Consider the following 13,477-nt stretch of genomic DNA (forward strand, 5'->3'; position numbering starts at 1 on the left):
GGGAAGGCAGAGCCAGAGGAGGCAAGTAACTGCCTCACTACTTGAGTGCTTGCACCTGTAAGGGTCTGTTTTTGATCCTGGTACTACTCAAATAAAGGAAGAAAGCAGTCAGACAGAGGGAAAGATTCAGAATGTAAAACTTGGTACGTTTATGTAAGGCTGATCAGGTGAGTTAGCATAGCCAACAATTTGGTAAGTGAGGAATGTTGATGCACACCCATAATCCCATCACTTGACAGGTGGAGAGAGCAGGATCAGAAGTTAAGTATCATCTTTGGCTATGTAATGAGCATGAGGCCAACCTAAGATACGTGAACACTTAAAAATATAGCTGCAACCTCCCTCAATAGTTTGTAATCAAGTCTGTACCCTCCCTTCCTCTCTCTCTCTCTCTCTCTCTCTCTCTCTCTCTCTCTCTCTCGTTTATTTTTCTTTTTATGGAGGGGGGTGTTTTTTTCCAGACAGGGTTTCTCTGGGTAGCTCTGGAGCCTGTCTTGGAACTCGATGTGTAGACCAGACTGGCCTTGAACTCAAGCTGGAACTAAAGGCCCTAGCCACCTCCTCCCGGCAAATCTGTTCCCTTTTTGACTTTTGATGCCATCTAGTGTTGCTTTCTGCTTCAGCCCAGGCAGCTGGACTGCTGCTCAAGTGGTGACTGGCAGCCATTTTCCCGTTTCAGAATCATCTCCCAATTCTTTCCCTTTGCTAAGTCTGAGACCCTTCATCAAAATAAGAACTTTTATTTATATAATTGTTTGTATGCTCTCTTTATAGGCCTGGCCTGGGACTCAAACACAGATGCACCTGCCTCTGCCTCCTGAATACTGAGATTAAAAGCATGAGCTACTACGACCAGCCAAAATAAGAACTTCAAAAAAAAAAAAAAAAAAAAAAAAAAATAGGAACTTGAGTTCAAGGGTTCAAGGCAGGCCTGGGTAATAAAGTGAGTTCCAGGACATTCAGGGCTATCACACACACACACACACACACACACACACACACACAAAATTAAATAAATAGCTGGGCATGGTGGTACACAAATTTAATATCAGCACTCAGGAGGCAATGGCAGGTGACTCTGAATTGGTGGCCAGCCTGGTCTACATACTGAGTTCTAGGGCAGCAAAATCTACATTGAAAAACCCTGTCTCACACAAACAAAACCTTTGTTGGTTTTGCATGTTTTTAAGGGCTGAACAAATGGCTTAATAGTTAAGAGCAAGTACTGTTCCTGCAGAGGATCTGAGTTTGGTTCCCAACACACATCATATCAGGTAGCTTACAACTGCCTGTAACTCTTATGTTTTTGGTTGTGAACCTGGCCTCTAAAGGCTGAGCCATCTCTCCAGCTAGACAGCTTGTAACTCTAGCCTAAGGGGATCTGATACCACTTTTGTCTGCTTTGGGTACCTATGTACATACATGTATAGACACACACACAGAGCGAGGAGACATGTATACATAATGGTTTCTTAATTTATAGGAAATATTAAGGATTAATTTGTAATCCTTTCTGACACCTTGCCTAAAACTGAAAGCATCAGTCAAATCAGTAATGGGCTGTAGAAACACATTATTCAAAACTCTTGCCATACAAGCATGAGGATCTGAATTCAGATCCCCTGCACCTACAGAAACGCTGAGCATAGCAATGCACCTGTTATTGTATTTCTGGGGAGGCAGAGACAGGAGGTCAGCCCACCTAGCCAAATCAGGTTCAGTTAGAGAGAGTCAGGCCTGGTGGTCCATGTATTTAATCACACTGCAACCTACACTGGGTTGGAACTCGATATATAGACCAGGCTGGCCTTGAACTCATAGAGATCCACCTGCCTCTGCCTCCAAAGTGCTGGGATTATGGATGTGTACCAAATACCCCACAAAGATTTTATTTTTTAATCATGTGTATGGGAGAAGGGGTGTGCACAAGAATGCAGTGTCCATGTGGATCAGAAGGTGGTATTGAGTGCCCTGGAGGTGTAGTTACATTTGTTGTGAGCCACCTGATGTGGGTGCTGAGAACTGAACTCTGGACCTCTGCAAGAGAAGCAAAGTACTCTTAACTACTGAACCATCTCTCCAGCTACTCAGCCAAGTCAGAACCATAGCGAATTTTCTCCTGTGTGCTATTTCATTTCACTAAACAAGCGCTCTAACAATGAGTTATAGTTATAGTGACAGATGATTTGTCTTATTTATTTATTTATTTATTTATTTATTTATTTATGTATGTATGTATGTCTTTTCGAGCCTGTCCTGGAAATCAGTGTATAGACCAGGCTAGACTTGAACCCACAGAGTTCCACCTGTCTGCCTCCCGAGTGCTGGGATTAAGGCATGTGCCACCACCATCCTGCTCGGCTGTTTATTTTTAGAAGTTCCACTCTCCAGTTGTAGAGTAATTATGTCTATGTAAAAATGACCTTTTTGTGTGTCTTCTTTACTTAGGAGAAAAGCCATATGTCTGTACAGTTCCTGGTTGTGACAAAAGGTTTACAGAATATTCCAGTTTGTATAAACACCATGTCGTTCATACTCACTCTAAACCATACAACTGTAACCACTGTGGGAAGACATACAAACAGATCTCTACACTGGCTATGCACAAGCGGACAGCTCACAATGACACAGAGCCCATTGAGGAGGAGCAGGAATCCTTCTTCGAGCCTCCCCCAGGTGAGAGCTTTGACAATTATATCTACTTTGGGTTTGAGAATCAGTTATGATTATGAGCATATGACCCAAGCTATTTTCTCAAATCCTTCTGTTTTATTTGTATTCTCACACGAATCTGATTTATATCTGACAAGTGCTGCAAAAGGGTACAGGTGCTCTAGGTTGTGGAAGAGGGGGACTTAGTATCTTCTGTGAGGGCCGAGAAAGCTTCCTGAAGAAATATTTGTTCTTGGAAAGATTATGAGGGTAGAAAGGAATTAAGGAGGCAAAGAAACAAGGCCTGGGGGAAGGGAAGAGAACAGATCTAAGGCAAGGGGACTTGCAGGTAGATGGAGGGTTTGACAAATGGAAAAGGCTAAGTGCTTGGTGAGAGGAAAGCAAGTTGGAGACTTTGGAAGAAGCCTGGCCAATATGGCAGTTCTGCTGGGAAGAGAGCATTTTCTCATTTTCAACACCTGAGTAAAATGTTCAGAAACATTTAAGTTAAAAATTTTGAAATCTGGGTGGTGGTGGTGCACACCTTTAATCCCAACACAGAGGAGACAGAGGCAAGCAAATCTCTGAGTTCAAGGCCAACCTGGTTTGCAGAGTGAGTTCCAGGACAGCCAGAGAAACCTTGTCTCAAAAAACAAACAAAACTTGTTGATGGGGAAAGAATACTGCTCAAATGTCTCCATATTGCTCTCTAGCTAAAACCCTATAAGTATTATAGTTAGATGTTCTGACACCCAGGGACATGCACAATTCTCATCCCTCTTACTCCTCTTTCACACCACACCACCAGCTGAATCTTACTCTGTTGCCCAGGCTAGCCTTGAATTTGCAGTAATCTTCCTGCTACAGCCTCCCAAATGCTGGGCTTATACACATGAGCCACTACTCCTAGATAAAAATATAAGTGGGAGTTTTAGTGAGAGAGAGTTGGAAGTCCTGGAGACATTGTACAGTATGGTAACTAGCATTAATAATAATATACATTATACTTGAAACCTGCTAATGAAAAAGAAACAAAGATGTAACTGCTAAATCCTTTTCATTAAAAAAAAAAAAAAAATCAAGCTTTGGGGGATAAAGAGATGACAGATCTATTAAAAGTGTTGTGCAAGTGTGAGGACCGGAGTTAGGATCCCTAGAACCCACACACAAATGCCATTTGTAGTCCTGCCTATAATTCCAGTGCTGGGAAGGCAGAGACAGCTCCCTGAACACATACATACACACATACACACACACACACACACACACACACACACACACACAGAGTCTAGATAGAGAGATGATTAGATAAAAAGATAGTCTAGAAATGTCAGTGAACTCTAGGTTCAGTTGAGAGACCCTGCCTTGATGAGTAAAGTAGAGCTATCAAGGAAGACTTCATGTTAATCTCCAGCATACACACCATACACAAACACACGGGAAGAAAGCAGGCTTTAATAATGTTAAATGTAGTTTATAAGACTCATCCCTTTCCATATTTATTTAGTTTCTCCTCATATGTTGATATCTCTGGTTATAAGAAGTTTTTCTATTCTATAAAATAGCTATTATATAATATATTCTAAAAATTATGATTGGCCAGGCAGTGGTGGTACTGGCCTTTACTCCCAGCACTTAGAAGGTAGAGGCAGATGGATCTCTGTGAGGTTGAGGCCAGCCTGATCTACAGAGTGAGTTCCAGGACAGCCAGGGCTACAGAGAAAAACTCTGTCTCAAAACAAACAAACAACCCAACTATGATTGCTTTTCTAAAAAGACAGATTTGTACTCCTTTTTCTCACAGGATCCCTTGGGTTTGTAACACTTAGAATAATGGTATATAAACAAATGAAAAGAAAAGATGCAAAGTGATATAAATAAGAACATTACAACTCAGTGACTATTGCTATCTGAGCGCTAGATAGATCCGCACACTAAAATCCTTTATATGCTAATATTCTTAGATTAGTACTTAGAGTATTAAGTTTCTCTTTGAAGAGGGACTTTCTTTTGTGGTCCATGGAAGCCATTAAGTGTTGAGAGAAGAGAGAGATCAATGATCTTCCTGGTTGCCCAATCTAGCAGTTCTGGATGTTGAACTCATTATTCATTCTCTGATCCTTTTATTGGCAGGGGAAGGGGGTTTTTGAGTCAGGGTTTTTGCCTGACTCACTTGCTGATTCTTTGTGGAAAAAAAAGAACAGAACTGAAGTTCCTATTCTGTTACTCATTAAATGATTAACCTCAGCCCAGATAACATGCCATTGCATAGTCTTTACACAGTGATGTCATTGTGTACAAGCAGCTTGCTGTCAATCACGTGGGGAAAAGACTTAAGTCTTTGTGAACAAGCCATTCTGGGTTTGTGGTTAATGTTTATAGAGCCTCTTTTATTACCTTCAGGGATCTTAAATGACTTCAGGAACTTGGTATAGACTTGCCCTAGTGGGAAGGGCAAGTGTGTCTTTGTGTATAAATCCTCCCTTCGTGTCCCCAGTATGTATGTGCACAGTAGCATATAATCATCCCATCTAAGTGTAAAGTAGAGGCCTTCTGAAATCAGAACACTCAGAGTTAATGGATAGGTTTGATTTGACTTGGCTTGGCAGAAGTGAATTTAGAAGAATTAATAAGAGGTCCTGAAAACTGTTCTTGTGGTTTATAATATAAAAATAGGTTATTGTGGTTTTTTGGTTTTGGTTTTTTTTTTTTTTTTTTTTTTTTTTTTTTGAGACAAGTTTTTGTACAACCCAGATTGGCCTTGAACTCCCTGTATAACCAAGGTTCCCTTGAACTACCTCCAACTTCCTAAGTGCTATAATCAGGCATGCATTCCCATGCCCAGCTCTCAATTCAGTTTTCTGTTTCATATTTAAAATCTCTAATGTTGTCCAAATAGATTGGTTAGTTGATCAAATAAATTATGCATTTATTTTAAACAGGTCAAGGTGATGATGTTCTTAAAGGGTCCCAGATCACATATGTTACAGGTGTAGAAGGAGAGGACATTGTATCTACACAAGTAGCCACAGTAACCCAGTCTGGGTTGAGTCAGCAAGTTACACTTATATCCCAAGATGGAACTCAACATGTAAGTATCTGTTAAAAGCCAAGGAAGTTAATTATTTCTTTGCACCGGGGATTGAAAGACAGGCTGAGTCCCTCCCCATGGAGGAAACCCTTGAGTAGCAAAGCATGAAGTTTGGGCTTTGGCATGTAGACCAGTGGTTTTCAGCCTTGTTAATGCTTCAACCCTTTAATACAGCTACTCATCTTATAGTGATCTCCAACCACAACAGTTATTTTCATTGTTACTTCATATCTGTAACTCTGCCACTATTTTGAAGCATAGCAAGTATCTGTGTTTTCTTGTGGTCTTAGGCAACCCCTGTGAAAGGGTTGATTGCCCCAGGAGTCATGAACCACAGGTTGAGAAACATTGCTCTAGGCAATGGTAGCTCTCCCAGAGTTTTAGTCTGCTGAGAAATATAGTATGAAGTAATAATAGTAGAGGATATTTGTATTCATTGGATCCAAATAGTGTTGGCTGGTGTGGCTCAAAGGTGAAGTGACAAAGATCAGAACCACAAGAAGATTGTGAGCTTTGATGCGTCTGTGCTGGAGAAATGACTCAGCTGTTATGGGCAGTGGCTTTTTTCCAGGGGTCCTAAATTCAATTCCCAGAACTGACTAGAATGGAATCTGATACCATCTTCTGGTGTGCAGACATATATGTAGACAAAATACTCAAATATATAAGTACACAAATCTTTTAAGAAAGAAAGAAAGAAAGAAAGAAAGAAAGAAAGAAAGAAAGAAAAGAAGAGAAAAGAAAAGAAAAGAAAAGAGAAAGTGCTGGCCAGTGTTAGTGCACACCTTTAATTTCAGCATTTTGGAGGCAGAGGCGGGCAGATCTCTGTGAGTTTGAGGTCAGCCTGGTCTACAAAGCTACATAGAGAAATCATGTCCCAAAAAACAAACAAACAAACAAAAAATAGTGGAATGGGTGCTTTCTGAGAGCTAAACCTGTCATTGTTTTGTAGATGCCAGTAACCTAAAAGAACTCTGCTTTGATGTGAGGGGACCTGGAAGGGAGGGGGGCTTTGATGTAGTTTTTAAGTTTTTGCTAGAGTTGTTATAGTTTTGTCAAATCAAAACAGAGGCACATGCGCTACGGGTTCTCTTTATTCTCTTGTGTTCTGTCTTCATGCCCATCAGCATTAGAACTTGCTTCCTGCAGCCAATATACCCTTTGTTTTTTGTTTTGTTTTGCTTTTTTGTTTTGAGGGTTAATGTGGTTTGGTGGCTTTTGACACAAGGGTTTCACTATGCAGCCCTGGCTGGCTTAGAACTCTGTAGACCAGGACTTGAATTTACAGAAATCCTCCTGCCTTATCCCCCAGGGTCTGAGGTTACAGTTGTGCCACCATACCCCCCTTTGTTTTGATAACTTTTGTTTTAAAACAGGGTTTTATTTAGCTCAGGTTGGCCTGGAACTGTCTATGTAGCTAAGGCTGACCTTGATCTCCCAGTCCTCCTGATTCCATCTTCCAATTGCTGACATTACGATGTGTGACACCACTCCTGCCCTGGTCTTACAACTGTTAACATGATGATACTAGCTAGGAGGCAGAGCATTCAGGATTGAGAAACACCAAAGCATTCATACTATCACACGTACTCATATCCCCTAGCTTTGTCATATGGTTCCACGGCAGACTCTGTGTATTTGCTTAACCCAGTGTTTGTTCATCATCTGTCTGGATACTTTCTAAATCAGGTAATTAATTGCTTATCATCTGTCTGATAAGCAGGGTATTGCTGGCACATGCCTTTAGTCCTAGCACTCCAGAGGCAGAGGCAGATGGATCTCTGTGAGTTTGAGGCCAGCCTGGTCTTCCAGGACAGGCTCTAAAGCAATACAGAGAAACCCTGTCTCATAACCCCCCCCAAAAAAAATTTATCTGATATTGTTTTATGTAGCTTTCTTCCTTCCTGGAACAATTTCTTCTGCAGCAACTCCAAAACAGCCTCTAATAAGGTTTAATGACCTAATAGTTTAGTTTCTCTTTGGGGCAGCCAGTAGCACTGTTGAGTAGCTTTCATGTTTATAGAGAAACCCACCTTTATACCATTCATTCATGGCTTTCTTAAAACCTACAGAGTAAGGCTAATTCTGTCACAAAACTCATCCTCATCCCAATGTTGGGTTCTCTCCAAAGTTAGTCTCTCCATTTTTTTTTTTTTTTCATGAATTTTATTTCATTTTTTTAGCCATTCAGATAGTTTTTGGCCTTCTATTCCATGAAGACATTTTTTTTAGATAGTTTGCATAGTGCAAAAGGGTGGTGTCACAGTCTAGGAGGAGGGATATTTCTAACATAGTCAAGTGGTAATTTCTCATGACCAGGGTTATATATTTGAAGGGTATATGAACTACTTTGGCAGCATGAGAGAAAAAAATAAAGCATTGACCCTCAGAAATCTTATAGATTTCTCATAGAAGGTCATTCAGTGGGGATTGAAGGATTTTCATAAGTTTGCCAGGCAAAGCCATGAGAATGTGACAGAGTGTGACCCTTCTGGGGGCTGCAGATGGTTTATAGTGTCTGAGGTGTCAGATGCAGATTTGAGGTGATAGAAGATGGAGTTATGAAGGTTTGTAAAGAAGCCAGATGGTGCAGCTGGAGAGCTGGTTCAGCAGTTAAGAGCTCTGAATGTTCTTCCAGAGGCCCACATGACAGCTCACAACTGTCTGTACTCCAGTTCCAGGGAGTCCAACACTCTCCTACAGACATACATGCAGGCAAAATGCCAATGCAAATAAAATAATAAGTAAATAAACAAACCAACAAATAAATAAATAAAAGGAAGTTGAAAGGAAGTCTAGATGCTAGGGAACAGAGGTTGAAGTAAGATACAAGGTGTTGAGATAGAGATGGAAAGAGTTAGGCCCAATACCTCTAAAGATCATAGATTATGGCAGAAGTAAGGGTCTAAGCTGGGCATAGTAGCTCACAAGTTATAACCATAGTAAACAGGAAGCTGAGGCAGGAGGATTACTGAAGTATTCCTTTCCATCGTGGGTAATAGAACAAGATCTTTGGGGTGGGGGAAGATGTTGACTTGTCTGATGAGTTATAGAGTGCATTCCATTATAAAAAGTTTATTTGCTCCCACAGAGTAAACTTACTCCAGGATTAGGCTCTGTTCTTAGCCAAATGTAACTAGAAATATTGGTTGATTTGTAAAATGCACTGTGTTTGCAGGTCAACATTTCTCAAGCTGACATGCAGGCCATTGGCAATACCATCACCATGGTAACACAGGATGGCACACCCATCACGGTCCCCACTCACGATGCAGTCATCTCCTCAGCAGGAACACACTCTGTTGCTATGGTCACCGCTGAGGGCACAGAAGGACAGCAGGTAACTACTTTTGTTCAATGTTAGGCAATACATACATCACTCAACTTCCACAGAAGCTGTTCTGTACATTCCTATGTAGGCGCATGCACTTCAGGCTGACTCCCAGTTTTATAATTTCTTTAGCCAGTTAGTCCTCAGTGCTATTTTTTTCTCTATCTGTAAAATAGGAGAGATAGTTATACCATAAAAAGTTAGTAGGATGAAAGAAATGTGGGACTAGAGACACCTCAGTGGTTGAGAGCTCTTGCTGATCTTTCAGAGAACCCAAATTCAGGTGCCAGCATCCATATTAGGCTTCTTCTTTTTTTTTTTTTTTTTTTTTTTTTTTTGAGACAGGCTTTCTCTGTGTAGTCCTGGCTGTCCTGGAACTAGCTTTGTAAACCAGGATGACCTCTGCTTGCCTCTGCTTCCAGAGTGCTGGCATTAAAGGCATGTAGCACCATGCCCAGCCATATTAAGCATCTTACAACTGCCTGTAACTTCAGCTGACCTCTAAGGGTACCCACACACACATAGCCTATACTTTCATAGATATAAACACATTAAAATTGAATTTTAAAAGCACACACTATGTAGTGTATGCCTTTAATCCCAGCACTTGGGAGGCAGAGGCAGATGGAGCTCTGTGAAATTGAGGCCAGCCTGGTCTATAGCATGAATTCTAACAGGCTCTAAGAATACACAGAGAAACCACATCTTGAAAAACAAAACAAAACAAAACAAAACAAATGCAGCTAGGCATTAGGCTGCATGTGCTTAGTCTTAGCACTTAGGAGGCAGAAGCAAGCAGGTCTTGAGTTTGAGTCTAGCCTTGTATACAGAGCAATCTCCAGGCCAGCCAGGGATATTTAGTGAGATCTTGTCTCAAAAACTAACAAGCAAGCAAATAAGCAAACAAACAAACAGAAACACCATTAGAACAAACCTAGAGAGATGGCTCAGTGGTTAAGTGGATTGGCTGCTCTTCCAGAGGACCTGGTTCAAGTCCCAACACCCATATTGCAGCTCAAGCATCTGTAACTCCAGTCCCAGGGATTGTCTGGCCTCTTTCAGCACTTAGAACACAAGTAGCATACAGACATATATGTCAACCAAACACCCATACACATAAAGTAAAAATAAATAAACTTTAATCTGTAATCATAGCAAGAGGCTTCAGGAGATACTACAAAGATCCATGAGTCTAAGGTGGAGAATGCATCCAAGGAGCGAGTGTGTTTGTCAGTCATGTCACCAGTCCTTCCAGGTTCCCCAGTTAAGTGGAAGCCTGATTTTAAATGCAAAAGGGGAAAATAGTCCAGGCCACTCTTGGGAATAAACAGACATCTGTGGTATGAGTTAAGTCAACATTTATGACTTCTTCAGCATCCACTTAGGGTAGCAGAACCACATCTCCTGAGCCAGTAAAGTTAGACATGGCGGATCCATTTTTCCAGTACCCTCTACCTGTTTTGCCATCGACTTACTTAATGATCATAGGTAAATCCCATCTGAGGGAGCCTTCCTCAGATGAGCGTTCAGCCTGGACAGTGCATAAGGTCTGTTTCAGCAGTGTCTACTCATCTCTGGTCCCTCACACAAAGTAGACGTTAACCTATTTGAGTCATGGGTATAATTTTTCATGTATGTTTTGTTCATTCTGGTTCACTTAAGGTTGCAATTGTGGCTCAAGACCTGGCAGCATTCCACACAACCTCTTCGGAAATGGGACACCAACAACATAGCCATCATTTAGTAACTACAGAAACCAGACCTCTGACCTTAGTGGCAACATCCAATGGTACCCAGATTGCAGTTCAGGTGAGTACAGGTTAGGTGGATAGCAGTAGTACATAGATCTCAATCTGGCATTCTGAGTCTTATGTGTAACTTTTATGTTTATGCCATACACAAAATTATCTGTGCCTAACTTGAAGACAATTAATATGATGGGGATGATCTCGAAATGACCAGAAGCCAGGCAGTGATGGCATGTGCCTTTAATCCCAGCTCCTAGGAGGCAGAGGCAAACAGATCTCTGTGAGCTCAAGGCCAGCTTGGTTTATACAGTAAGTTCCAGGACAGCCAGAGCTTTCTCAGAACCCCTCCCCACCCAGAAACAGACCAAGGCTAGGGGTATGGCTCTGTTGGCAGAATCCTTGTTTGGCATGCATGAAACCCTGGGGTCTATCCCCAGGACCACATAAACCAGGCCTAGAATCTGAGGCAAAAAGATCACAAGTTGAATGAAAGTCATTGGCCTAAGTTATATGAAGCCTTAATCAAAACATAAACTAGTTCTTTATTGCCTTTGCTTTGCATATTCTTGGGGAATTTATAGCAAAAGAAAAATTATCAGGTATGTGTGTACCCAAGCAGCCATCTTCATTGTCAAGATAGAGTCTAAGGAGTCAGGTTTTCTAAAGCACATGGAAGCTACTCCTTGGAGGTGAACCTGTTGTGAACGGACCCTCAGTGATTCCTCTCGAGTTGCCCACATAGCCCCAGAGTGAGGCATGTCAGTCAGAAGACATGGAAGGAGTATTCTCTGGGCAAGTCCCTGTTCCCAGCAGAGAATATAAACCTGTCAGGTTCAGATAGCCTCTGTACAGGGGAGTGGTTTCTCCTATGTTTACTTGATAAACAGGAAAATGCCAGCCATTGGTTAGTTTTCTTTAGTTCATGGATGCAGAAGCTAACTGCTGAGGAAGCACTCCATTGGCTGTGGTGACATGGCATTTGAAGAACTTAAAATCAGTTCCATTGTTCTCATATGTAGAAGTTTTGATTTTATGCTATTAGTGATCAAGTTAACAAATATTTTAATAATCCCCAAGCATCAGAATTAGAGAGAGAAATTGCACATCTCCCATTAAACAATTCTCCGGCATTACCCAGATTAGGACTTTGGATTATTAATGTTTGATGTGTGTGTTCTGGTTTCAGCTTGGAGAGCAGCCATCTCTGGAAGAAGCTATCAGGATAGCATCTAGAATCCAACAAGGAGAAACACCAGGGTTGGATGATTAATACTCAGAACTACAGAGCAACAAAGCAGAAGGAAGGAGCCTTTCATCTTCTGGCTGCAGAAATCCCTGAGGCCCCGCCCTGCAGAGCAGAAGTTCCATTCCTGAAGCACTGTACACGTTTTTATGCAAGAGTGGAGAACACTTTCTTCTTGACACTTTTGTGTACATAGCCCCTGGAATAAATTCCCAAAGTGATTCATTGTGTACAAGGAAGTATGAAATTAGGGCACTACAGCAATTCTTCATGTTACTCTATCACACAGCCAACCTCTGGAATCTACCCACAGGACCATCTAGGTCTATATGGAGTCAAGACGAGATTTTAATTTACTGTGAAAAAACAAAATAAAGGCTGTCTCTAACATGCCGACAGCTCTCCATGTCAAACAGTCATAACTTCAAAGCCATCTCAGAAAATAAAGGATGCAAGCCTTCAGGTGTCCCTCAAGCTAGTGTCTGGAGTTTTTGTCCCACTACACACCCATTTTTATTTGTATTTCAAGGATTGAAGACCTCATTTATAGTGTCCCATCCCTGTTATATAACACTTCTTCAAACTAAAATGCCTATTATTTCAGCATTTGCATTGGATTGTGTATAAAATTAGAAAGTTTGGTTATTTTAAAGTAAAACATTAAATCCAGTGTTTGAAGCTTGGAGAGGCATGGTAGCCTGTGCCTATAATCCCTGTGTTGAGGAAGCTGAGGCAGGAGGAGTATCATTACTTTGAGACTGGCCTCTGCTATGTAGTGAATTCCAGGTCAATCTGGACTACAGAGTAAATACTCAAAAAACAAGGAAAGAATATCCAGTGTTTGGGTTGTTAAAGAGTCTACTCAACCTTCTAAGTTTTTGCTACTGTTTTTTATGATAATCAACTGTGAGAATTTCCCAGGGGTCTGGTCTAGGCTTATAGCCCTATGGTTGGAAATGGATTTACTCTAAAAACTGGGTTAGTGAGTTGTGTAAATTATTTATTTTTGCTCTTAAGCTTTTGTTTTAAAGCTTATTTACCTTAAAGTTTATTATTAATTTTTGAATACAGCAGTTTTTAAAACAATACTTTTTGTTTGTTTCATTAAATTGATCTGGTGTTGGGGAGTGTTGCACAACGATCCACAATGTAACAACATAACCCTATACACACAAGCAAAGAGTATATCCTGGATAGGCAAAGAAAAAACACACCTATATTACTGTGTACTCAACAGTCTTGGGAAAACTTAAGATTTATTGTCTCCAACTTACCCAGGCCCGGCAGTTCTAAAAGGCAGGGCAGGCCAAGATTGGACAGCCCTGGCTTTCTGCTTCCAAGTCCAGTATGGGTTTTATACTATACCTCAGTAGCCTAGAAGGTAACTCACTGAAGCAGGGGCTATCAAGACA

At 41.1% G+C, this 13,477-nt stretch overlaps 1 protein-coding gene across 3 annotated transcripts in view; it reads left to right on the forward strand.

Annotated features, from left to right (window-relative positions):
• Znf143 (zinc finger protein 143) overlaps positions 1-13,153 on the forward strand; it is a 37,468-nt gene extending 24,315 nt beyond the window's left edge. For all 3 annotated transcript variants that reach the window (XM_051192665.1, XM_051192667.1, XM_051192666.1), the window contains exons 12-16: positions 2,449-2,676; positions 5,595-5,743; positions 8,922-9,083; positions 10,737-10,883; positions 12,009-13,153. In XM_051192665.1, the coding sequence (XP_051048622.1) occupies positions 2,449-2,676; positions 5,595-5,743; positions 8,922-9,083; positions 10,737-10,883; positions 12,009-12,092 (770 nt within the window). In that variant the 3' untranslated portion in view covers positions 12,093-13,153. The remainder of the gene's footprint in view (positions 1-2,448; positions 2,677-5,594; positions 5,744-8,921; positions 9,084-10,736; positions 10,884-12,008) is intronic.
• Positions 13,154-13,477: the final 324 nt, after the last annotated feature.

Source organism: Phodopus roborovskii, unplaced genomic scaffold, assembly GCF_943737965.1.
Source record: "Phodopus roborovskii unplaced genomic scaffold, PHOROB, whole genome shotgun sequence".
Lineage (NCBI taxonomy): Eukaryota > Metazoa > Chordata > Mammalia > Rodentia > Cricetidae > Phodopus > Phodopus roborovskii.